Source organism: Elgaria multicarinata, chromosome 4, assembly GCF_023053635.1.
Source record: "Elgaria multicarinata webbii isolate HBS135686 ecotype San Diego chromosome 4, rElgMul1.1.pri, whole genome shotgun sequence".
Lineage (NCBI taxonomy): Eukaryota > Metazoa > Chordata > Lepidosauria > Squamata > Anguidae > Elgaria > Elgaria multicarinata.
The window spans coordinates 121,936,499-121,961,894 of NC_086174.1; the positions used below are offsets into that span (position 1 = coordinate 121,936,499).

General features: G+C 41.5%; 1 protein-coding gene across 1 annotated transcript in view; it reads left to right on the forward strand.

Moving 5' to 3' along the window:
- The window catches only part of ERICH1 (glutamate rich 1), a 65,545-nt gene that overhangs the window by 18,857 nt on the left and 21,292 nt on the right, over positions 1–25,396 (forward strand). The window contains exon 3 of the mRNA XM_063125816.1: positions 3,458–3,589. Within this exon, the coding sequence (XP_062981886.1) occupies positions 3,458–3,589 (132 nt within the window). The remainder of the gene's footprint in view (positions 1–3,457; positions 3,590–25,396) is intronic.

Consider the following 25,396-nt stretch of genomic DNA (forward strand, 5'->3'; position numbering starts at 1 on the left):
AATTACTGTGGCAAGAAGGAGCAACAGACTGTAATTATTACATTGTAGAGTAGAATATGACATTTTAAATGCGTTTCCATCAAGAACTAGTGCTCTGTTGGCTGATTATGTTAACATGACATAACTATCAATATGATAGTTGATTATTCATAATGTTCTGAGGCCATGGTTTCTTCTTTGGATCAAAGTACTGCTGCTTTTAACTCTGTTTCTGTTGGGCCTTTCTCTCTACCCAAATGTTATTAAACAGTCTTCTCTAGAGCAGGGGTGGGGAGAAAAAAGATCTCCAGGTTATTTGGACTTTGCCTCTCCCGAGTACCTCCTCCAAATTCTAACCTCCTTCTGGAAGAGCTTCTTTCTCCTTGCTGGGGCTCAGTCTCACAGGTCTTCTGGTTGTGGCCTGCTGCTGGCCTTCCTCCTTAAAGCCTGACCTCACACCACTCTTATGCCTTTTTAATGTTATTATTTATATAGTGCTTATAGTGTGGACCATATTTGAAGTGCTAAGTGCTCAGTAACGTTGCCCACAAGTAAAGCTGTCCTCCACTGATTTTTACGTAGTGCAAATGACATCAAAGTGGAAATTGAAAAAGAAACGTACTTTAATTGAAGGAAGATCATTTTGTAGTTAGTACCCAAACAGCCTGTAGAACCCTAAAAAAAAAAAGTTACCGACACTTGCTTTTTTAGCATCTTAGCTTACTGCAGAAAGAATATTAAAAAAGACACCACAGCCGTTGAACTCAGCTTGGCACTTCTCTCAGCTCAGCGCCCTGACAACTGCCCACCTCACCCCACCTTAAGGCCTGCCCTGCGTAAGAGAGATTCTTGGCTTCTGGGTTGTTATCAAAAGTAGTTCAAATAACAGCAGCAAGTTCTTGCTTAGTAGGATAAGACGATATTAACTATATGTGAATATAAGTGTAGCCAACTGCAGATAGAGGAAAGACAAAAGGATGCCTATAACGTTCTGAAAGCCTTTTGAGTGCTGTGCCTTTATGTATTCAAGCTCTCCTCCACAATCAATTTTAGAAAAGAATGTGCTAGAAACAATCTTTTCTAAAATTAAAAACAATGACATTCTCTGAGTTCTACACAATAACTCCTCTAGTGAGAGCTATTTGATTGTTCATTAATAGTTTGGGACAGTGATGTGGGGTGGAACATCTTCTAGGGCTTTATTTTTCTGCAGAAAACTTTCGTTTTCATAAGTTCATTAGTAAAACAGGATGTATGCCAATTGCAAATACAACATTAGGCAAGCTTGGCAATTTCAAAGTTGTAATTTATGCTTTCAGGTGATTATCCCTAGCATACATATACATAATTGAAATACATATATTTCTCAGAGTGAAATGGAACTAATAAATAGTGACAGCAAAACTGAAGATACCCAACAATCTTAATGGAAGCTATAGATCCTGACTGATACCCCTGTACCTGACAGACAACATAAGCAATGATGCAAAAAAAACTGTGCAAAAAATACAAAAATGGTGGGAAGATGGTGAAAATGAACTGGCGTAAAATTCTTTCCCAGTGACAAGCACATGCCCTATAACAATATGTAGCAGCCAAACTGTAATACATAGCAGAATGTGATCAAAGAAGATCTTGGCAATGGGTGGGAGGATAGGTGGTCCAGGAAGGCACTGCCTGGACCTTGAGATAAATAGGCCAGGAGTAGGCTGTTGGGAAGAAGTTCATCCTTTGGTTTAGGCAGAGTAAGGCATGCCATTGAGCTGCTTCTATTTGGCTGCACTTGATTCTGCTTCCTCCTGCTGCCACCCCAACACAGGCCACAAAGTGGGGCCCCTCATCAAGTGTGGGCACTTGAGGTTCACCCAAAGAGAGGACAAACAAGGGCACAGATTTTCATGTGTACTTATGTATAGATGCCCATTTATCTCAACATAGTGGGGAATACTGTGACCAGTGTGCCTGCTGTCCAGTCACTAACTGTTGATGGGCAACTTTAAGGCTCCTGCTCTCTACTCTTACAATTCTTTATCTTTGAATTAGACTTGGAGTGGATGGGTCTTCATATAGAGGACTGTCCTTGTAAAGTAGGACTCATGGCTAACATAGTTGCAAGAGAGACAGCAAAACCACCTGCCCTCAAAGAAAAGCATATGAAGAATGGTGATTGCTTCAGAAATCCCGAGGATGGGGCCTTTGAGATTGTGGAAGTAGACCTCTTCAACCCTAAGAGCTTCCAATTCTAATGCGTGAACAATGTGCCTGTGCTGTTGGAAGTTTGCAAATTTCAGACCAGAATCTCCCCAAACCTTTTGAAAATTATATTTAGTTCATGAATGAGAAATTCAGCAGGAAACTAAGAAGGCATCTCTAAGAATTATGATTCTCACCCACCCCCCAAACATCAAGCCCCTGCTACTTGTCCAAAAGATTCTAACACCCTGAAGAACTTTCACATTTGCTTCTCATTAATTCCAGCACTGATTAACACCTCATTATTAATCAACATTGGCAGGAGAAATCAGCCCCAAGACTTAGCAGTTTGAGGGGTTTAGCATGAATTTAGGGAAATGAATTTACCGAATAGTTTCAATTAATTTTTAGCTTGATGTCTTTTTAGATTGCATGATTAATCAGTTTGCATCTTACTGCATTATTTCTGTTTCCTTTGTTGACCTCTAAAAGTCTAGACTTCTCATTAGTGTCTAAAACTATCTGGAGCACGGGGACAAACTGTTGTTTTTACATTGTTTTAAAAAATAAAGAGGGGTGGAACTTTGGAAATTTAACTTCTTCAGTCCTGTGAAATGACCTAATTTCTTCTGAGCAAAGTAAAGCAGGCTAAAAAAAAATAGATTTCCCATCAAGATCTATAGGAGCCACATTCAGCAATCTTCTTTCTAGAAGGCAGACAGAAAGGCAAATTGTGTAACTTCTTTATCAAAGCAATAATGGTGGGAGGAGGCATTCCTTTAGCTATGTTAAATTTCTCAATAGCTACAGATTTTAAAAGCACTATATAGCAGTATGACTGCATTTTGGCAAGTGTAGCCAAGTTATATTAAGGCTCTTCAAAAGGCCTTCCAGAAGTGCACCATAATTGCTTATGAGTGATGTTACTCCTTTGTCTCTACAAAGCGATTGTAAGAGGATTGCTGTTTGTATACGTTTACACCTTATAGATCATAGCAGTGTCTATGTGTCGTAGATATAGTTGTGTACCCTGACTTCTTTCCCTTCAGATAAATGGAGAGTTTTAGTTGAGCTTCTGTAGTTCTTATAACTGGATGCCATCCTCCACTTACAAAGTGGAATTGGTAAATTCACCTGCTGCTGTCCATCCTGCCTCTTGTTGCAGGTGCTGGCAGAAAAAAGGCAATTTTCTCTTATTTTGCCACTGTCAAGGCAAGTCAGGCAATTTGGATAAGCATGCAGGTACTATACCAAAAACAATGCAGCTTTTGTTGTTGCCTTCTAGGTAAAAAGAGTATGTTGCTGCCTCCAAGAAAAATGTACACAGTGAATCCACCTCCTGAAGATTATGTACCAGCCGCTAATAAGGAAATCTGTAATGAAAACTCTGAGGGTGATGATGCCAATGTCGATGATGCTCCAGGTGAGACATGATAATTCATGGTGTTTTCAGGTCAGTGTTTGAAGATATAAACTATAGGTGGATGGGTTATTTGGGAAGTTATACCCACTTTCAACTCTGGGCCTTCCTAGACGAGGCCTTAGCGCGCTTTGTGGGCCGGTTTCCCTGCTGTGCGTCCAGATGACGCACAGGGGAATCCGGCGCCAGGCCGCACTGAGGCCTTCTCTAACGCGCCATAAGCGAAGTCGCTTATGGCGCGCCTTTTTCACAGCCCCAGCCTCAGGCCGGGGCTGTGAAACGTCTAGGAAGGTCCGTGGCTTTTTGCGGCTACTTGCTTACTCGCGAGTAGCCGCAAAAAGCCACGGACCTGGCACAGCGCTCATACGAGCGCTGTGCCCATCATGCCAGGGGGGGTGATCCGGGGGGGGGAAGATGGGGGAGGGAAGGCCGGACCGACAGGAGAGGGGATGGCGGAGGGCGATGAACGGGAGACGGCGAGGGAAGGCGGATGGGGGGGGCTTAAATAAAAAAAAACCTTACCTTCTCCGGCGGCTTCGGGCCCCACATGGCCCCTTTAAAAAAAACCACAACATGGCCGACGCTGCAGGGCTTGCGTCGTCCCTACGCGTCGGCCATCTAGGAGGCTGGGCAGCACGCTTTAAAGTTAGCGCGCCGTCGCCCCACCTCCCTGCCGGCTTATCCCGAGGTCTAGCAAAGCCCTCTGAGACATGTTGTTATCTGTGCTAAGATTTTGGCAAACCACTGACATCTTTTGCTACGTTCCAAAGTGAGTGGAAATCTTGGGACAAATTGTAGAAGTGTCTCCAGATTGCTTATATAGTGATGTGTGTGAGTGCAGTTATGTGAAATTCTGTACTGTCAACGTCAATGGAACTTGGAACCAGTTTGGACAATGTGTAGAACGCTTGCTACAGTCTTCACAGATCTGTATCACTTCAGATAAGCGTACATTTTTTTATTTTTAAGGAAAGAGGAGCGCACAAACGCTTGTGCGCTAAAGGTAGGTGCGCTTTAAAAAAATAATTTCATTTCCCCGCTCCCCCCACCCTTCCCCCGATGGGCGCAGGGCTTATGGCTCAGCGCGAGTAATCGCAGCAACGGGCCACATGTTCCGCGGTCTCAGGCTCAGCCCGAGACCATGGAAAATATGGGCCCAAAGGGGAGTGCTCTATTCTGGGGCAAGAGAGGGATGATCCCTCCCTGATCCCAGGATCCCCTGTGCATTATGTGGACGCACAGGGACGATCCCGGGGTTCACCCCGTGATAAAGCCTGGTCTAGCTAAAGCCATACTCTCTACTAGAGCATTCTTATTGATATGTTAGCTTTGTGCATGCAGGAAGATCTTGATACTATAGTGCTTTTAATGGGTAACAGGTCAGAGTTGGCAGGCCACAATATATGCTAGTGGGCTGTGTTTGATATGATGAGTCAGATGTTGTGTGGGGCTGATGTCCTATAGATATCTTGTATGACTTCAAGAATAACAAAATAGAATTGGGTTAAACCAAATTCATAGAATATTTTATATACCTAATCATTTCAGTAGTATCCAACGCTGCAGTACCACTAATGGAAAGGATATTGCACTAGCATAAACTATCTCTTGCTCAGTGCCAATAGGACTTGTTGTTGCAATAGGTTCCCTGGGTTTTGTGCTAGAGTAACTGTACACTAGCACAATGTCATTTATGTTAGTAGTAGTGCAGCATTGGATACTGCCCATAGATGTTAATTTTTTTAAAAAAAATTAACTGTTTTTTTGCTGCCAGCTTATTCTTGGTGCACAGTGAACTTCATTTGTCAGTGCCGTCTAAGTCTTCTGCAGTGTCTCCATTGTAATGACAGTTTGATTGAGCAAATGTATACACACACATCTATCCATCAGGTCTTGAGTTATTATTACAAGTATTCCTTTGTTATTGTTTAGCATATAATCTTAATAAGATGGCGCTGGTTTAAATTTTGTCAACTTCATTCTTGGTTGAATGAAGTCCACTGCTGCTTTTATAAATGTTAAAGGGTGAAGGTCTTTACTATGAATCTTATCAAACTGTGTGGATCAAGCTACAAACATATATAAATAAGTGACAAATTAAGTCTACTTAGGCCTTAGCTAGACCTAAGGATTATCCCGGGATCGTCCCAGGGTTGTCCCTGCCTGCTCCTGGGATATCCTGATTGAGCTTTTATATTGTATTTTATATTATGGTTTTATACTGTTGTTTTATACTTTGAATTTTTTTTAATTTTTGTGAACCGCCCAGAGAGCTCCGGCTATTGGGCGGTATAGAAATGTAATAAATAAATAAATAAATATCCTTATTCCAAGAAGCCTTTCTTTAACATGCAGCCTTGGATTTCTGTGTTGTTGTTGTTTTGCTTCTTTTTAAATTTTGTTTTAACTCTTTTATTCTATTTTTATTATCATTTTACCTTGTACACCGCTCCGAAATTTTTCAATGGGGAGCGGTATATAAATATTCTAAATAAATAAATAAATAAATTGTATGGATAAGGATGGAAGAATGGTTTCAAGGTCTCTGAAGTGCTAGAGAATATGGATACAATATGAGAATGTGGTTTAATTCTAGGATTCAAATTTTCAAAATGGATGTGACTTTTTTTACATTTAACTTTGCTACTTTTATTTATTTAAAAGATGTATAAGCTGCCTTTTACGATAACTCCCCGAAGTTAGATATAGCTCATGAGGACAAGCAAATCTTCATAGAGCTCTTTTCTCCACAAGAGTAGCTCCATTCATTTCAGTGGAGGACCACAATCTGAGGGTGAAAAGGAATGCATATCTCTCTGTTGAAATGAATGGGGGCTACTATAGGTTGAGAAGTTCAGCATACAGTTCAGTACACCATAGAATCTTAGGCCACATCTAGACCTAAGGTTTATCCTGGGATCATCCAGGGTTCACCCCTACCTGAGCACTGGATCCCCTGTTTGTCACTTATATGAACAGGTTTGACCCCTGGACAAACCAGGGATAAACCTTAGGTCTAGCTATGGCCTTAGTGGAAGGGGAATGCTTACGCTAGGCAAAGCCATTGTAGCCATTGTAGCATTGGGGATGCTACAAGGAAAAGATATTCTTAAGGGAAGCAAATATTTAGACCATAGTGACAAAACCATGGTTTTCATTTTTTTTAATGTATTTAAGAATTACAGGTAAAAACTCATCTGTCAGTGGCAAAATATGGCAGGAAGAGATTGTGGATACTACACATCTTTGTATCCATTATATCTTTTCCATTTTACACAGGCAGGTGTTTTATAGTCTAGGCAGAATGAAAAGGTCTGATTTATGACAAGCTTGTCTAGCTGGAGACTGAAGAAGAAAAGGAACACTAACAGTATAGCTAGGTGAATATATTCAGTATAGATCTTGATCTGTCTGCACATTTTTCTACGTGCTTTCAAGCTTCTCTACTTCCTCTAGGATAATCAGTTTCCTTATTTACCTGTAGCTTTATTAAATAAATATCCTCATATCCTTATAAATAGCCTTATGAGTGGACAACATTATAATTAAAGGTACTTGGAGATAAAAAGCGTTAGGTTTAAAACAATATTTAAATATTGACATTGAATCTTCTTTGGTGCAGCAGCTTCTAATTCATATCCTATAGCTGCTTCTTTGCTGTACTGCTCTTTCTTCTACCAAGCTGGATAAAAGAAGTCCAAAACCTCAGTACTTCTCCCCCTTTTTACTATCACAGCATTTTATCTGCAGCAGTATCAGTGATTCAGGTCAGATCTGGTGAGTTCTTCAATGACACAAGACCATCACGTCTGCCTGACATAGTGCCAAATCTGTGATAGTAGTTTACTCTCCCTGCAAACTCATTTTTTCTCTTCCCTTTCTGAGATGTTCTCTGTTCTACTTGCACCAACCTATTCATACAAGCATCACAATATTTCTTTTTTTGGAATAATTGTGTTTTTTTAAAAAAAAAAAATGTTAAAGTGCCTCTATATAGATTCTTACCCTTCTAAATTGTGTGCGTTTTCTTATTATGATTTTTCTTCCTTTCTTTCTCCATTGAATTTCTTATTTTCAGTTTCACGTTTGCCTGATGAGAAAGCTCCAGGCACAGTCTTGTCAAAATGTAATCAAATTAAATTACCAAGAAAGCTTTCAGTTGAACATGCTATGTTCAGGGCTTTCCAAACTTCCTCAAGCTCCAAAATGCTGGGAAATTACAGCTGTTAAGTGTTGTGCCCCTAACAGACATGCTATTTAGGCAATATGCATCTGGTATGGTATCCTATGCTGTGGCTAGTTCCACCTTCACCACTTCCTTGGAGCTGGATGGTTGTCAGTGGCAGACGGGTAGGCCAAAGTCCCAGATTGGTCTGTTCTTTGGAATAGACACATGCAGTGTATGAAACTGGAACTATCATGCAACCAAAGCTACCATTACATGTTATACCAAACCCTATAAAGCTCTGGCTTCAGAGCTTGTTCCTCTGTCTGAAACCAATTGACAGCTATGCCAACGTTCATGCCACTAGCCTACACCCACAGCACATCAGGACATCAATAATAAGCTTTTTCCCAAAGTGGTGCCCTCCAGATGTTTTGGTCTACAACTCCCAGCATCCCTAACCATTGGCCTTGCTGCCTAGGACCAGTAGCACCACATTGGAGAAGACTCAACTACAGCCAAGCAATAGGCTAATACTTGATATTACTTTGAGAAGCAGCATCCTTGATTCTCAGTTGCCAACCCTGACAAATAGCAGACATCAGAATCATAAAACAATTCCCTCAAAAATTAAACAGAATTGTTATTACATACAAATTAAAAGTACTTGTTGGTCATAAATGACTAGTTGGCCATCGCTGAGTGATCGAGAGAAGCAGTATGTGAAAGATCCATAAAGCCATACAGAAAAATGCTCATCTTGAAACTACAGTTCACTGTCATCCAGCTGACTTGTGCCTCTATGAACATCAGTACACAAGACCTTGGAACAAATCAAAGCGCCAATTAATACTCTTTTATTAACACTGAAGAGAATAAAACGAGCCCTGGCAATGCAATCTGCTTTGGCCACAATTATTCTTGTTTAAGAAAGAAGATAAATTGTCACAAACCTAACACAAAGAACAGATTGCCAACAAATCCATGGGTGAGCCCTTTAATCTTTCTAGCAATTACATCAAAGACCCCAGAGTACTTTCCTCAAACAAATGAATTCAGGTGGACAGATGGAATGTGAGGTGGCAGAACAAAAACTGATAAGATTTAATTGTGTGAATCAACGTCTCAACAAGGATTATGAATTCCTTTCTCGTTATTAAGCTTTACGGAAGAAGTTAAAGATGAAGTTAACATTTAAGATGAAGATTGAGGTGTTTCCCATTTTGAAATTCACATAACTGCTCTGCTTGCTCTCTTTTTGGTCCATTTCAGTAGCTGAAGTAGAACTGTATGAATGCTTACGCTCCTAAAAATTATTTTTCATTGGTGGCCCCCCAATTATGGAATGATCTCCCCGATGAGGCTCGCCTGGCACCAACACTGTTCTCTTTTCGGCGCCAGGTCAAGACATTTCTCTTCTCCCAGGCATTTTAACAGCATTTAACAACGCTAAGTTTGTTTGTTTTTTAACAGACCTCAGAACTGTTGTTTTAAAATGGATACTGTTGTTTTTATACTGTTGTTTTTATGTTTTTGATGGTTTAATATTTTTGTATACTTTTTAATGCTCACTGTTTTTAACTGTTGTAAAGCACCCAGAGAGCTTCAGCTATGGGGCGGTATATAAATGTAATAAATAAATAAATTAAGCAACTTCAGGCATAATCCTATGATGATGTCTGCAAAACTATGAACTCAGAGGCTTATGGGCATCCTATTCAGGGTAGGAGAAGCAGTGGAGATTATTGTTGCTTCTGCGTTCTTCTTGTTCTGCATTTTGGCTAGGTAGGCTTTTTCGCCCATTGAGCTGGGGTGCATTGGGGTGGGAGCCTGGCTTCCTCAGTCCCCTTCCCTCCCTGCCTACTGGCACACCCTCTTTAACCCCTCTTGAGGGTCATCTTTGAGATCTTGGCACAGTTCTCTCCATGCTGGCTGTGGTGGTGGGGAGCGCTGATTCCTGGATCCGCGGCTGGAGCACTGTCTCTGACCATGGATCCAGGAATCTGAATAACCCTATGACGAGCCAGACTCTGTCTAGGGGCCATAGGATTGCTCCCATACACCCTCCATTTCCGTTATATTAACATGCACACTCCTTTTAAGCTGGTTGTCAATATTAAAAAGTGAGCGTTAACACATACAAATGGCATACAATATTATTAAAACTAAAGTAAAACACCAGCAGCCAAAAAATAAGTCAAGTTAGTACAAAGACCATATATGTCAGGTTTCCTGGTCCCTTAGGCAAGCACATTCTGGAAAACTGACACGGGACACCCAAATCAGTGAGACTTATTTATTGCAGGAATTACCACAACAAAAGCTTAATGATTACACACTTCAGAAATCATATAGCTGATGGTCAATAGCTATAGGCTCCAAGAAATTCCAGAACAGTCAAAAAAGTTAATCACTACTACTGTGATGAGATCCCCATCAATGTGGTTTCCCAATGCCATCTCCACAGTTCTGAACACAAGGGAAGGTAAATCCATACATGGGTTCCAAACCCAGACGAGGGAGAGAGATGATTCTTGACATGATCCCTCAGGCAATCAAAGGAGCAAATTCTTGAAAGGCCTAACAAATCACCCCAAGAGAACTAGTCCAACCTCAGATCATATGTTAGTAATTCCAGGCAACATGGTCAAGGCCTAAACAAGATCATGGGGAAAGGTAAACTCTCAAATGCAAGGAGTTCCATACCACTGCTTTCACCCGTGCAACTCCTCACTGCATGAGTCCAGGCAGGTGAAAGAAAGTCCAACAGTCATAAATCAAACCCATTCTTCCAGTACATACTGAGCTGATGACAAAGAAAGACACACAATCCACAGCAAATGGGAGTTCACATCTATGAAAAGCCTCACGGTACTTTTCATGGCAAGTTCTTAGTAATCCAAAATTCCGCTTAGGAGGGAGTATGTACAGAGTGCCGCCAGAGTCTCAGATTATGATGGATCCAAACAGGAGATTTTCGGTGAATGCAGACCAGATATTCCTAGCAAAGGTTCCTTGCCTTTGCACCAGCTTAAAAGTGGGGGGGGGGGAGGCCTCTTCCAGATCACTTGATAGATTGGGGATTTGGCCTTTCAGCAATGACCTTGTTCAAACAGAGCGACACTGCTCAACCCACCAAGATGATGCTTCAATCTGGGCAACCCTTCTGCAACCCCCCACCCTTTCTCTATCAACTTCTCACAGACAGTTTATCTGTCAAGGCCGAGGCAAGCAGGTGGCTCCGGGGAGTAGAGCAACTCCTCATCCCTGCTCTGAGAACGCTGACAGAGATCAACTCACTCAGATTCTAACATTCCAGAGGCCGAACATGCCCAGAGCCTTCCGGACTACTTCTAATTAAATCCTAGCTAAAAACTACAAGGCCCCACGGTAGTACCTTAACTATCCCTGATAGTTATATATATGTGTGTGCGCGCGCGTGCGCGCACACGTGCCCAACATAATTAACTTGATTTGATTCTGATGACCAATAATATGTACAAGGAAACACATTAGGCAGAACATAAGAAGGGTACTTCTGCTTTCATAAGAACGGGCTTCTGTTGATCCCATCCATCACTTTAGTGTAAAAGTCCTAAAAGCCTCTTACAGATGATTATAAAAACTGCTGGAGAGTAGAATTATCCTCTGAAGTCTTAAAACCAGTTTTTATCAAAAACTGCAAAGAGCCTTGCAGCACCTTAAAGACTAATAAATTTATTCTGGCATAAGCACTGATGAAGTTGACAGTGTTGATGGAAGCTTATGCCATAATAAAATTAACCTAAGTTTCCAAAAGAGTCTTCATTGTTTTTTGCTGCTTACCCCTCTGGAAACACTTTTTATTGAGAAGTTTTTATTGAAATCTCTTTTTCTGGAAAAAAATAAATGAAAAAAATAGTTCTCTAAATGTAGGAACTGTCTGTAATACAGATACTGGTGTTTTATAGTCCAGATACTAAGCCATGAAACAAATTGCATTTATATTTTAATATTAAAGAAATAACAATGAATAAAATGTGATTTCTGGTTAAATGTTAACATAGGGTTGATACAACTGTCATTTTACTAGCTATTGCATGAAGCCGTGATGCTGATGCCGCAGGAATCAACCTGCTTGTTACATAGCACCACTACTGCCTTTAAAAACTATCTTTAAAAACAAACACCAAAACTTGCTTTTATTTTGTTTTATTTCTGTTATGTTTTCTTCTTCTGTAGGTTGACCCTGCTAATCAAAGATCTGTTCATTGATTCATTCACATTTGTAGAAACCTTTATCTAATCCTGTTAAGTTTATAACAATTGCAGTTCATTAAAAAGCTAACTTCATTGTTTCAGAATAAGTCAATGAATTTGTTTTTGTAATTAGCTTAAATATAATTCTTGTTGATAATTTGAAGTATCTGTCTTGATATTCTTGCCTATTATTTAACTGGTTAATTAATCGATCTTTTGTGACCAGTGAGAAATTCTACACATTTCCAACTGCGTCTCTGTGCCAGCAGAATAGATTCCACCTCCTGCAGCAGGCTCCAGAACCTCCTGATCTGCTCTAGAGGAGGCAATGATGTAGGCCTGTTGTGCGAGAGGGAGTCAGCTTGTGTGAAGTAAGATGTCGCCCTACGCTTGCAAGTCTGCAACTGCATGGCATTTATGTACAGCACTAATTATTGTATGTTCTCCTGAGACATAAGGATTTTGAAATCCTAGATGAATTATAATAGTTGTGTCAAGGATAAAAATCCACTTTGGATGTAAGGCAACTCTGTTTTATTGCATGTAATGCAACTGTATGGAGAAAGTCCTACAGACAAAGAACTCTTCTGGCAGTGTGGAAAGCAGGTACTGTATATTTATACACAGTAGCATCTTAACCAATTAGCAACTAACAAAATTCTAAAGCTAAACAAAGACAGATCAAAGAAAACTTCTTCATTATACCTTATCAGCATATAGCCCATAAGGGCCTTGCTAGACCAGGCGTTAGCGCAGTGTGAGGCCTGGTTTCCCTCCTGTGCATCCAGGGGAATCTGGGGTCAGGCCGCGCTGAAACCTGCCTTAACCCGGCATAAGCGAAAGAACATCTAGCAGGGTCTGTGGCCGGGGGGATCCTGGGGGGGGGGGGAGAGGCCGGGGGGGAAGGCCAGACCCGACAGGAGAGGGGGGGAAGGCCGGACATCGGGGACGGGGGCGAGGGAAGGAGAGCCAGGGACAAGGCATCTAGGATGGTGTGTGTGGGGGGGAAGCCGGACATCGGGGACGGGGGCAAGGGAAGGAGAGCCGGGGACAAGGCATCGAGGATGGCGCAGGGGGGAAGGCTGGACATCGGGGACAGGGGCGAGGGAAGGAGAGCCGGGGACAAGGCATCGAAGATGGCGCGGGGGGGAAGCCGGACATCGGGGACGGGGGCGAGGGAAGGAGAGCCGGGGACAAGGCCTCGAGGATGGCGCGGGGGGGGGAAAGCTGGACATCGGGGACGGGGGCAAGGGAAGGAGAGCTGGGGACAAGGCATCAAGGATGGCGCGGGGGGGAAGCCGGGCATCGGGGATGGGGGGAGGACAGGCGAGCGAGGGGGGAGGGGGTCATCAGGCATTGGGGGAATCAGGGGCAGGTGGAGTAGGGGGGCTTTATTGTTTAAAAAAGAAGCACTTACCTTCTCCGGCGCACATGGTCCCTCTCCCAAAAATGGCCGACACTACGGGGCTTCCCATTGACCCGTCGCATCGTGCGTGTAGAAGCCGGCGATGGCGCGCACTAGCTTTAGCGCGACGGCGCCCCTCCTCCCTGCCGGCTTATCCGGCAGGTCTAGCAAGGCCCGAAGTCTTCAGGCAATGTCATATTGACCTGGATGATCATTTTTCCTTATCAAGCTAGCTTATTCCTTATCAAAAGGTCTTGATAGTTAGAAATTCCAATTAAGCATTTCCTTCCAATTAAGCAGTTTCAGCATTACAGCACATTCAAGCACATACATCATTCCAATACCATCATGCAGTTCACTTGCAAGAACCAAACTACATATAGAGGCTTACATACAGAGCAGGTATATCAAGGCTTCTGGCCTTGCTTTCTTAGTTGTAAAGTTATTCTTATTACTGCTCCATGTCATATATACATGCTTAATGCTTCTGGAAAAGTTATAAAAATGTTTGTAGTTACACTTCGAATTTAGCATTAAATGCAAAAGTTAAGGATATCAAATACATGGAGAAGGGCAAAGATCACCAGAACTACAATAAATGTGTGGCAGTGCAGCATCAGAGTGATCAGATCTTGATGGATTAGTACAGAGCTTGAAGCTATTTAAACGACAGTTTATTTTTTATTTCCTTATTTCAAAGGATGTTGTCTTAGTGCAAAGTTTCTTCATAGCAATGAGCTACTGGAAAATATAGCAATGTATTGCTGAAGGTAAAACAAAAATGAAAACCAATAACTTATTTTGTAGCTATGGTGGAGCACAAAAGGAGGTGTGTGTGTGTGTGTGTGTGTGTGTGTGTGTGTGTGTGTGTGTGAGAGAGAGAGAGAGAGAGAGAGAGAGAGAGAGAGAGAGACCGACCCTTATTGGAACTCTTATCCTGATTATGAATTGTGGTACTACACCAGAGGTTCCTCATTGCAATTGTGTATATTATAAAGATAGAATAATCTTTTAGTTAAGTGACCAACAAATCGATATTTCTTCCCTGTGTTTGGGACCTATTTCATTTCTTGCAATGGAAATTGACATTTTTAGTCATTTGAAGGTCGAGCCAGCATCACAGGTGAGATGATACAGGGATCGCTTTCATATTGCCTGATATTCCTCCAGTGGAAGTATTTGTCAGTGATATCATTCACATCCATTCTGATACAAGTGATGAGAGATACCGAGTGAATGTGTGAATCGCCCCAAATGTGTAGTAATCGCCAGTGACCTGTACATTCAGAAAAGTTTATTTGATTTATTTTTAAATCTCTTTCCCCATTTTTGGTACTCTTGCATGATTTAAGAAACCTGCAGAAACTGATTTACTGAAAGTAGCCATCTATGGCCTCTTTTCTTCTGTAAAGAATAAGGGGGTGCAGAATACATCTGGGAAAGCTATCCAAAGAATTATGTGTGGATAATTTGTTATTTCCCCACTTTCAGTCAAAACGTTCATCCATAAAAGGCTACCCAGAATAAATAAGCAATAGTACTGGGGAGGCCACAATATATTTTCTCATAACTATACAAGGAGAAGATTTCTAGGAGAAGATTCACTGGATACTTCACTCTGTGCTGCTCCATTAAATACTAAGTAGATTTTGTTTGTGCTGGACATAAACAAACGAAGAGCACTATAGGCCTTGCAGTAAATACATTCCTAACAGCTAATCAATATTGTATTCCTTCAATGCTACCTCCCCAAAATGTTAATGTAGGTTTTTTTCATCCCTGCTTTCTTGGAGCAGTGCAAGATTCCTGGTTATTGCTATTTGTTGTAGTTTGTGGCTTGGTCACCTGCAACACATGCTGCTGCTGTGACGAACATGGTCTGTGTGTGCCTTTTTCTCTTTTCCTTTCCCTGCCATTTTCTGACTTCCCATACACCCATTCACTTCCGTCTGCCTCCTGTTCTCTTTCTCCCCCTGCAGATTTGCTGCAGGCTTCCTGTTGTCATAGTGACAGCAGGCCACTTGTGGGAAAGGGAGGGTGAGGCATTGCAACCAATACCCACCTGGTTCTCTGCAGGGGCCCACAAAGAGCTGAGATGGGTATAACTCTGCACTCATGTCTTGTATTACCCTGTATCTGCGGCAATTCTTCATGCTTTTTGGATGCTTTAATGGAAATTATTATTATTATTAAATTAGTCAAGTATCTAGTTCCCATGGATTATGATAATATAGGTCCCCAGATCTCAAAGTGCATTCGTGTATTTATTACTTTCCCTGAAAACCCTTCTAATTTCCACAAGAGGTTTTCCCAGGCCCAATTTCTCCTTGGCCCCATCTTTCTTCAAATCCATGTTTTCTCAGGCCATTGGTTTTCAGCCCTGCCTACACATTTCTGCTTAACGTTTCCAAACTGGGGAACCCAGAGTTCCACTTACTTCAACTCACAGAGTTTGCTGGTAATATGAAGGACGTTGACAAGAACGCTACAAACTTGTCAAAGCTGCTAGAGACATTTAGAAAAGTTATTAGGCAGGCATTCCATCTTAATTTGGTAGCATTTTATGTTTTCACATTTCAGAGGGCAACGTACTGCTTGAACTAAAATATTGTAAAGCAGCAAATTGCCAAGCCTAACTAATCCTATCTTGCAAAATCCTTTTCATCTTGAAATGTGAATATAGAATTGACTGGAAGACAACCATAGGAAACAGACTTTGGCCTGGTATACACATACAAGGGATGTGAAGTGGTATAGTGGATTATATCATGAGAGGTTGCTGGTGAGGAATGGCATGTTTGAATGTTCCCTCATGTCAACAACTCTAAGTAAAACAAAACCCTGGCACATCAGAATAAAGGATTTAGTGCAGTCCATACTCCGCTGTACTAGGTTTGTACTTGCAGTGTTGTTTTAATTCAGTGGAATATTAAAAATGTGGCTCCCCTCCCCCACATGCTGTCTGAAGTGGTACAGTCCATTTTACCACACTGAGGTTCTACCATCTCATTTCTAAGTTGTTCTGCTGCATTCGCCACATTAAAAAGGTAAAGCATTAGTTGTTGTGCCGATCCTGCATTCCAGCCTTGAATTTCATCTTCATGATGGGAAAAGATTTATGCATTCAGCCTTTTTGTTAACTTGTCTCTATTTGGACACCTTCATACAATTGTATATTCTTTCCAATTTAATTCTATTCTACTCTTAAGGATCTCCAAAGCATATTTACAAATAGAAATAAGTATTTTGTTCACATCTTTCTTCCCTACTCTAGCTGGTAAACAACTTGATTAACTGCCCCACCACCCACTGGTACTGAATAAGATGACACTATTCATCTTTATCAAATGTGCCAAAGACAGTTGAAATTGTACACTGCTTAACAGTAATTTATTAACTTCTATTTGCAAGCCATTGGTGTCAGAGAGATGCATTTGGGTGTATTATTAAGATGGCTTGAGGAATGTGATCATAAAAGTCATTAGTAGTAGGGTAGGAGAGCCTTAAAAAAAATCTAAGAAATAGTTCACTTCTGGAAACTGACACGTTCTCTTATTCTCAGGTGCAATGGTAGTTACAGGATGCAAGTTTCTCAAATCTGCCAAGGTCGGTATAGGTCATGTCAAATGTAAGCCTCTGCTACTTCGGTATCAGAGGCAGTAAGCTGCTGTGCTAACTCCAGTATCTGAGACAGTAAGCCTATCTACACCAGTTGCTGGAGAACACGGGAGAGAGGGTACCGTTGCACTTATGTTCAACCTGTGGGTTTCCTGTCAATAGTTGGTTGGTCACCGTGAAAACAGAATGCTGGACTAGATGGACCCTTGGTCTGATCCAGCCTGGCTCTTCTTATGTTCGTATATAGGTATAATGATGTGTTTGAATTTTGTATGCTTATAAATCAAGATTGGTTAATCCAATCTTAACTTAACTTAAATGGTATATCCAACTTAGAAATGTTTCTGCCCCAAAATTCCGCACTGGGGCAGGGGGAGTGTTTTGAAAGTGAGGAGCACTCCCTTGTGAAATCACAAGCAAACCAGCGAGCAAGTCATAAAATCAATCTTGGCAAATGAATTATTTAATGAACAATATGTACGTATGTACTAAATTTACCTCAGTTGCGGAGTTATCATTTTCAGATATTAGGGTATGTGGTATTGTACATATATGCACCTCTGCAGTTCTGTTGGAGCATGGTATAACACACAGTGGGCCTGTTCAGACAATATGCTAAGCCATGGTTAGGCCACTAACTCTTTTGCAGCAAATGATTTGTGAGTGTGTTTAAACCATGATTATGTAGCCACCATGGTTAGGAATGGTTCACACGACACGCCAAGCTGTGGCTTAGCGTGTCGTCTGAACAGGGTCAATGACTTATCTGTGAAACAGGATTATAATGACCCCATCTAATTATTAAAAATGCCAGGATATCTCTGAATAGCAGTACAAAAAGCTTGAGATAAATTTAAGAAATATAGAAAGAATTATGGCATAATGATTCTAGTAATTGTACATCACCTTGGCTGACTTTTGGGAAGACAGGTGATTAGTAAGTAAATGCTGGGCACTTAATGGTTCTATGTTTATGTGCTCTGGATGTTTTTTAAATGGGAAACCTTATATAAAAGCATTTTGGAGTGCCAGTTAGAGTTAATTACCTGCAGCCTAGTCCTATTCATTTCTCCCTGCAAGTTAGTCCAGTTGATTTTGCATGTACTTTTGAATAAGTATACTTTGGACTGCCATCCATCCATTTATTTATTTATTTATTTATTTATTTATTTCTAGCCCACCTTATCTCAAGGACTTATAGCAAGTAAGAGACACTTGCTTATTCTGAAGGTTTGCACTGGAATATTTCAGAGTGAAGGTTGGATGCCCCCAATTGCACTTGTGAGGCACTCTGTTTTCTCATCTGTCATCAAAGCCTGGCACTGGGATTTATTAATTTTTAAAGAGGAACTGAGTGGCTAAGATAGAGGGAGAATTTGCAAGGAGGGGGAGATATTTTCTTTATTTCCTTTGTGGTTGAAGACATTTTCTCCTCCTTTTGGAGCTAGAGAGAGGCGGATGGAATGGACAGAGCAATTCTATATAGGTCTAGTCAGAAATAAGTCCCACTCAGTTCATATAAACATGCATATGAGTACAACCTTAGAAAGGAAGACTGGAGAGACAGTATTAGGGCAGGAATTGGGCAGGAAGTGACTGAGAGAGGGGGTGGATCCATCTCTGACAAGAGGTGGATTTCTCCTCAGCCTCACAAGTTTGCCTTATCATAGAATCATAGAATAGTAGAGTTGAAAGGGGACTAAAAGGCCATCGAGTCCAACCCCCTGCTCAATGCAGGAATCCACCCTAAAGCATACTTGACAGATGGTTGTCCCGCTGCCTCTTGAATGCTGTAGTGTGGGAGAGCCCACAACCTCCCTAGGTAACTGGTTCCATTGTCGTACTGCTCTAACAGTCAGGAAGTTTTTCCTGACGTCCAGCCGGAATCTGATTTCCTTTAACTTGAGCCCGTTATTCCGTGTCCTGCACTCTGGGATGATCAAGAAGAGATCCTGGCCCACCTCTGTGTGACAATCTTTCAAGTATTTGATGAGTGCTATCATGTCTCCCTCTTCTCCAGGCTAAACATGTCCAGTTGTTTCATGCCCAGTTGTTTCTATGGAGTGTGTACTGTACTGTGCTTTGTGGGGTCAAATATGAGATTTGGCTTTGGAGTTCAGTCCCAGCCTCTGCTTGTACTCAGTTTCAGTTTATTAGCCCTCATCCAGTCCATTGTCACGGCCAGGCACCAGTTCAGCATATCCACAGCCTTATCTGATGAAGATGAAAAGGAGAAATAGAGTGTACTGATGACAATGCACTCCAAACTCTGGATGACTGCACTTAACGGTTTCATGTAGATGTTGAACAGCATGGGGGACAAGACTGACCCCTGCAGAACCCCACATACCACCCAGAGAGTTTCGGCTATGGGGCAGTATACAAATCATCATCATCATCATCTTTATCTTTCTGTTTTCTGTGTGCATTCAATTGCCTCCTTGAAACGTCATATATATTTATTCAACTTACAGTTTCCTGGTTCCAAAGAATCAGAAAGGCATAGTTCCCTATACTCTTAATATTTTAGCCTTAAGAGATGTAGGATAATTGGTGTCCCTGGATTTGGAGGGAAGGGGGTTAGGAGCACCCAGAGCCATCTTCCTCAGCCCCTGGCCACTTAAGAGCAGAGCAAGCCCTCAGCCTTTCACAGGATATCCAAGCTGTCAATGGTGGCCATATCAATGTCACTGGCATCATAAATACCTATTGTGGATTGTAACCTGCCTTTTAAAATCCCATTTCTAATAATGCAAGCCCCATGCCAGCACAGACGAAAGCTGCCTTTTCATGGTTTGGCTTGGGATGATTGAGGTATCTCATGCTTCTGCTGCCCAAAGACAATGGCAGCATCAGAAGAAGAAAAAATCTGGGGGAGCACAGAAGGGGGAAAGTATATTTCTAGGTGGGGGAGATGTATCTCATAGGTTAAGATCTCTGAAAAAATAATAATGGTATATTTCATGTTAAAACTTCCATCCAAAACATATTATTTCTGAAATAAATGGGGAAAGGTTACTTTAGGCCTACACCACAGAACAAGAGAGTAATCTTAATTTTGAAAAAAATATTAATTTGTGGTTAGAATTTCTTTTATTTCTTTTTTTACTATTAGGCACCCCATATATAAATAATAAATTAAGTTCTCCTGCATGCCAGATGTTTCTCCTTTCCCCTCAGTGGTTTTCCATTGGTCTTTTGGCATCTTGAAGGGTATGTCAGTAGCTGCAAAATGCGTAACCTTTGCTGGTTCAAGAGGTGCAGCTGAGCTGTAGAAGTGCTACAGAGATGATGATATATGAATGCCCCTTGTACATGTGAAAAATGCCTTTCTTTCCAGTAATGACAAGAGTCCAGCAATGGGGTGTGTGTGGTGGGGGTGATCTTTATGTAACCAAACCAGAGCTCCATTCACTGTGGTCAGGAAGAATAAAACCTTCCTTTTAAACAAAACAAAACAACAACTCCTCCATTTGCTATGATATGTAATGAGGAAATTCAATGGATGATACAGCAAAAAAGCAATCTTCTTTCTTTCCCTTTCTCCCTCTTCATTTTGGGCAATAGGCACTTCCAATCATGCTGCTGTTTGTTTACTCCAAGGCATTTGGGCAGCTAAACTCTTAGCCTTTATGTTTTACTCTAGCAACTATATGAAGATGTTGATTTAAAGCTTTAATGCAGTCTTGTTTGTGCGGTGTGTATAGGAAAGCTGGACAAAACTTGTACTGTATACACAAAGCATCTTTCTGCTTTTAAAAAAGATTCTTCGCCTTTCTGCAGTGTGGAACAATAGATACATTCCAGCTAGGAAGTTTTTTTCAATGAACCTCATTGAGGTGAATAGGATCTGTGCAAAAGCATATATGTCACATGCAGCCAGTGTAATTGTTTTCCCAAGGGCTCTCCATTGGGTCATGCTGTAACACAAAACTTCTCTACATGAGCAATTTATTTCACACTGGTGATTGGCCACCCACGGAAGTTTAGGGGTCCTTTACACAATGTCATCAACCTTCAGGACATCTCCTGCACTTTCCCCCATAATTTCACTTTTAAAAAGATCAGAGATAATGAAGTAATTAAAATTATTGCGGGATATCTGCAGTATGTAAAGCCAGCATTGCACTGTGATACAGACACTAGATGGCAGTGTTTTATTGAATGTAATAGAGCATTGCCAGGAGAGGAAGCTTTCAGTTTTGATTCATATGGTTGCCATCTAAAGGAGCCCATCACAAACCCAGAAAGAATCTAGAAGAAGAAAGTCCAAAAGAGCATAGAGTTTTTCTTTAACATAGAGACACCCACAGAGTATAATTGTTTCCGATATTTTTATTGAAAACTGTGCTGTGATGTGTTGGCAATGCTCTGTGTAAAACCACCTGGCACTGACCTTGTTGAATTCTAGTCTAGGTCACTACAATTCAGGATGTAATTACTTGTATGAAAGTGCACCTTTACATTGGTTTTCCTCTAGCTTATCTGGAGTTCTTGCCCGAGACTGTGAGCGTGTGGCCCGTTCCCGGGGCATTTCCCGGCTCTGCATGATTACTCACGCAGAGCCGGGAGCTGCACACGGGGCGCTGTGCCCATTGGGGCTAGGGTGGGGGGAAGAGGGGAAATCAAGGTGTTTTCTTAAAAAACAAACAAACCTTACCTTGCCGCTCATCCTCTCGTGCGCAGCCGGCCCTTTAAAAGTTTTTTTAAAAAATGGCGGCCGTGACGTCTCTCTTCTTGAACTCGTTGTGCCTCGCGTGTAAATGAGGGCGAGATCTCAAGTTATTCATAACACGAGGTCTCCCCTCCTCTCCCCCGGATTTTCACTTAGGTCTAGCAAAGGCCTCAGTCATGATAGGAAAGGCACTTCATTCAGAGGGAGAATCGCCTTTAATGTTCCACATGTTCCACAGCTGGGCCACGACGTTCAAAATGGGTGATGGGGCTACCATTCTTCTGACTTTTCGTTTTTTAAAACAACGTTTTGGTGTGAAACTTCTATGGTATAAAAACCCACCCCCAAGGCTCAGTGGATGTGGTTTTAATGACAGCACACAATTCACTTCCTCATTGAGCTCTTCTTGCTTTGATGCTTGCTTCTTGCAAAGCGATCATTCATTTTTGTTACAATATCAGTGTTAACCTGTGCATGTTAAACTACAAAGAATTATCTAAAAAGTATCTTCTGTATGTATTTTTCTTGCTGCAAGTGAAGGAAACTAATAGCTTCCCTATCCTATTGATATGTTAAAAAGCCAGAGGTTTTAAAAAGTGTGCCTATTTCTCTCCTCCGCAAGATGGCATTCATCCTTAGTTTTGTCCCTGCAGAGGGCAGTGATAGGCGCAGACTCACAGAACCCTGTGCTGCTGTTTTTCTGAAACTTCGTATTTAATAGTCACATTGTTAACAGTGACGTTAAACCGTCCTGTCCTGTGAATGGATGATCTTCTCCTGGGTAACTTGGATCAGACAGCTGGTCAGTGAAATGTACTGATTTAGGTTGATAATTCTGCACAAGCCAATTAACTGTGACGTGTGATCTAGTGATACAAGGTGGAAGCTAGTTCAAAGCTCCTTACTGGTTGTAGATGATAGTGCTGTCTAATACAAAAACAAAGCAGTCTTCAGCAATTTTAAGGAAAAGTGTAAACAATTCTGAGAGTGCTTTTCCTTATGCATTATCTAATCCTATGTGGAGAGGTATGCTTCTACTGTATTTAATGCTCTTTTTATCATGATCATGAAGCTTTCACAAAATATGGCACTCAGCACAGTCCAAATTTCGCTTTTCTTTTCTTTTTACTCCCATTTTATTACACCATGTAATGCTTTCATCTAGTTGCTCTGGAGTGTTGTGCATATGTGTGTGTTTGATTGGCATTAAACATTTCGAGCTCAATTTTAAAAAAGTGTTCACTAGATGATTCAGGAATTTCAGTTTCAACCAGTTCCAGAACTTGAATTAAATGGGGCAAGAGGGGAGAGATTGAAACCTATGCATTTAATCCCTGCTCATTATTTTATTAAGATTAGAGTAAAACCTATCTTATGCCAGTGTTACTTATCTAAATATCCTCATCTGAATTCACAGTGTGTTCTTCATATAACCTCAAAACTGAGTGGCTCAAACAAAATGTTCTTGTTCTTTCAGATTTCTAATTTATTTGACATTTTACTTGAGTCTGTACATCTGTGAATAAACAGAACATGTTATAGCTTCCATCTAGTTTCACCTAGCTGAACCCAAATGGAACCGGTGCCCAGTCACCTAGTGCTGGATCTTTTGTTTTTAAAAGATTGTTATAAGGCAAGTAAATTATGCTAAAGCTGCTCTGCTGAGAAGACCAAGTGCTTGCATGAACCCCACTTGGGTGAAGCACATCGGCACATCGGACGTACACAAAATAGTGGAGTGGATCTGTTCAGAGCTTGTGCTTCTCATCTATGCCCTTCTCGTTGATACTCCATTCCATGCCACCCAACCATTGTCAGCATTCCATACCCATTGAGCATGCGGTTTATGAAGTTGGCATGCTTCCCCAAACCAGGAGTAAGCGATGTTTTTAGGCCTATAGGGACATTTGGCAATTTGAAAAAAATTCTTGGGCATCTCCACAAAATGAGCATGTTGAAGATGAAAGCCTCAGCCTGCAGCCACCTGTCATCCTCATTTCCTAAGAATGTCTCTGAGCCCCATGTGTGCCCAGAGGCATTCATGGGAAGTGGAGACAGCAGCAGCGGGAGACCCTCACTTTACTTTGAAACAATCCCAGTTGTCAGCAAGACATTTTGTTATTTTAAAATAAAATAGAAAGAAGAGTGGGAAGGGAAGGGTGCCTCGGAGGGTGCATTGGTGCCCATGGGTACCACATTGCCTACCCTGCCCTAAACCATAGTTAAGACTAGCCACAGTTCTCTTGGGTTCATACATTCAAATATAATGCTAAACTGCAGTTAGTTAAAAACAGAAGTAAAATCTTCGTATCTCCTCATGGCACAGCCAGGTTGGGAGGAACGCACAAGCCTGATGTTCATGCACATACAACAAAACCATAGTTTAATGTTACATCTGAACAAGACCACTCAGTGGTTCACCTTTGCTGATCCAGTGAATCCATGACTGAGCTAGTATTTGAAACTAAGTGTTGTTCATTTGGTATGTTTTAAGCTGTACTGTAACACATTGGTTTTCTTTATGGAACATGTCGAGGGGCCTCTACTGTACCCCTTCTCATAAACCCACTATGGCACTTAGGTTGGTTGCATTTTATGATGCCTTGGTATCAAGGCCAGAGCATGCTAGACATCTGTGTCCTCATGGAGTATTTTCTTGCTCACGCAAAAACTCAAGCATGCATATCGGACCTCCGTGCTTGATTCTATGGAGTTGGCTATTTTGCATGTCTTCTTTGCACAGCTGTGGGTGACCTTTCCATCAGAATGAATGGGAAGGCCACTAACATGGGAATACTGTGTACATCTTCAAGATTTCAATTTGTGGCATGGTATTGAAAAATGACAAAAGGGGCAATAAATAGAACACAGGGAAATAACATTAGCTGATAGCTTCAGTTGCAGCTAAAGGCAGGATGGATAGCAACAAAATATATGGAATTACATGAAATAACCCCAGAGACTGGCCTTCAGTAAGTGCTTTGACTATTGCATGTAAAAGCAGTTCCTTATTAGCTGGCTGCTGTTTTAATTTTGAACCACTTTTATTCTTACTGTGTTAAATCTCTCTTGGTCTTGGCTTCTCTGCAAGATTTCTGAAGTGGACTTGCTTCTTTAAGGGCCATGTGAACAAACGTAGCCTCAACAACAGGTGCCAGTCACATCAGAGAGTGATAAGGGTGCAGCCGAGACTCGAAGCAGAGAAGTGTGGGGGCCCCCATGCTCCAAAGGCTTTCAGATTAATAGCTTGGCAGCAATCCAGTACAGATAACACAGTACATCAATAATGCGATTTGTAACCCTAGCACCACTCAGAACATGTGCAGCTTCACTGAAAATTAAGTTAGAGATGCCTTGCTCAAGGTGTAATGAAGCACTGACATATATCTACCCTGTGATGCTTATTCCCTTGAGGAGAGGGTTGCTGATGTCTGGAAATGAGGAAATACGTTTGGGGGGCTTTTTTTCAGTTCCATTGCTGAAGTGGCAACCTTTCAAGGCGGGCACAGCCCATGGGCAGAGGCAAGCAAGGCAATGAACTCCTTCCTATTTCCTTCCTTCACCTTCCCCAGTATCCCCCCCACACACAATAGCTGTTAAAATGAAGCAGCTGCGTGGCACTTCATTCCTCAATTTCTTCCTCCCTACTAGCTAGGGGGAATACTGTGCATGCCCAGAACAATCCCCCCAACATCAGTTAAG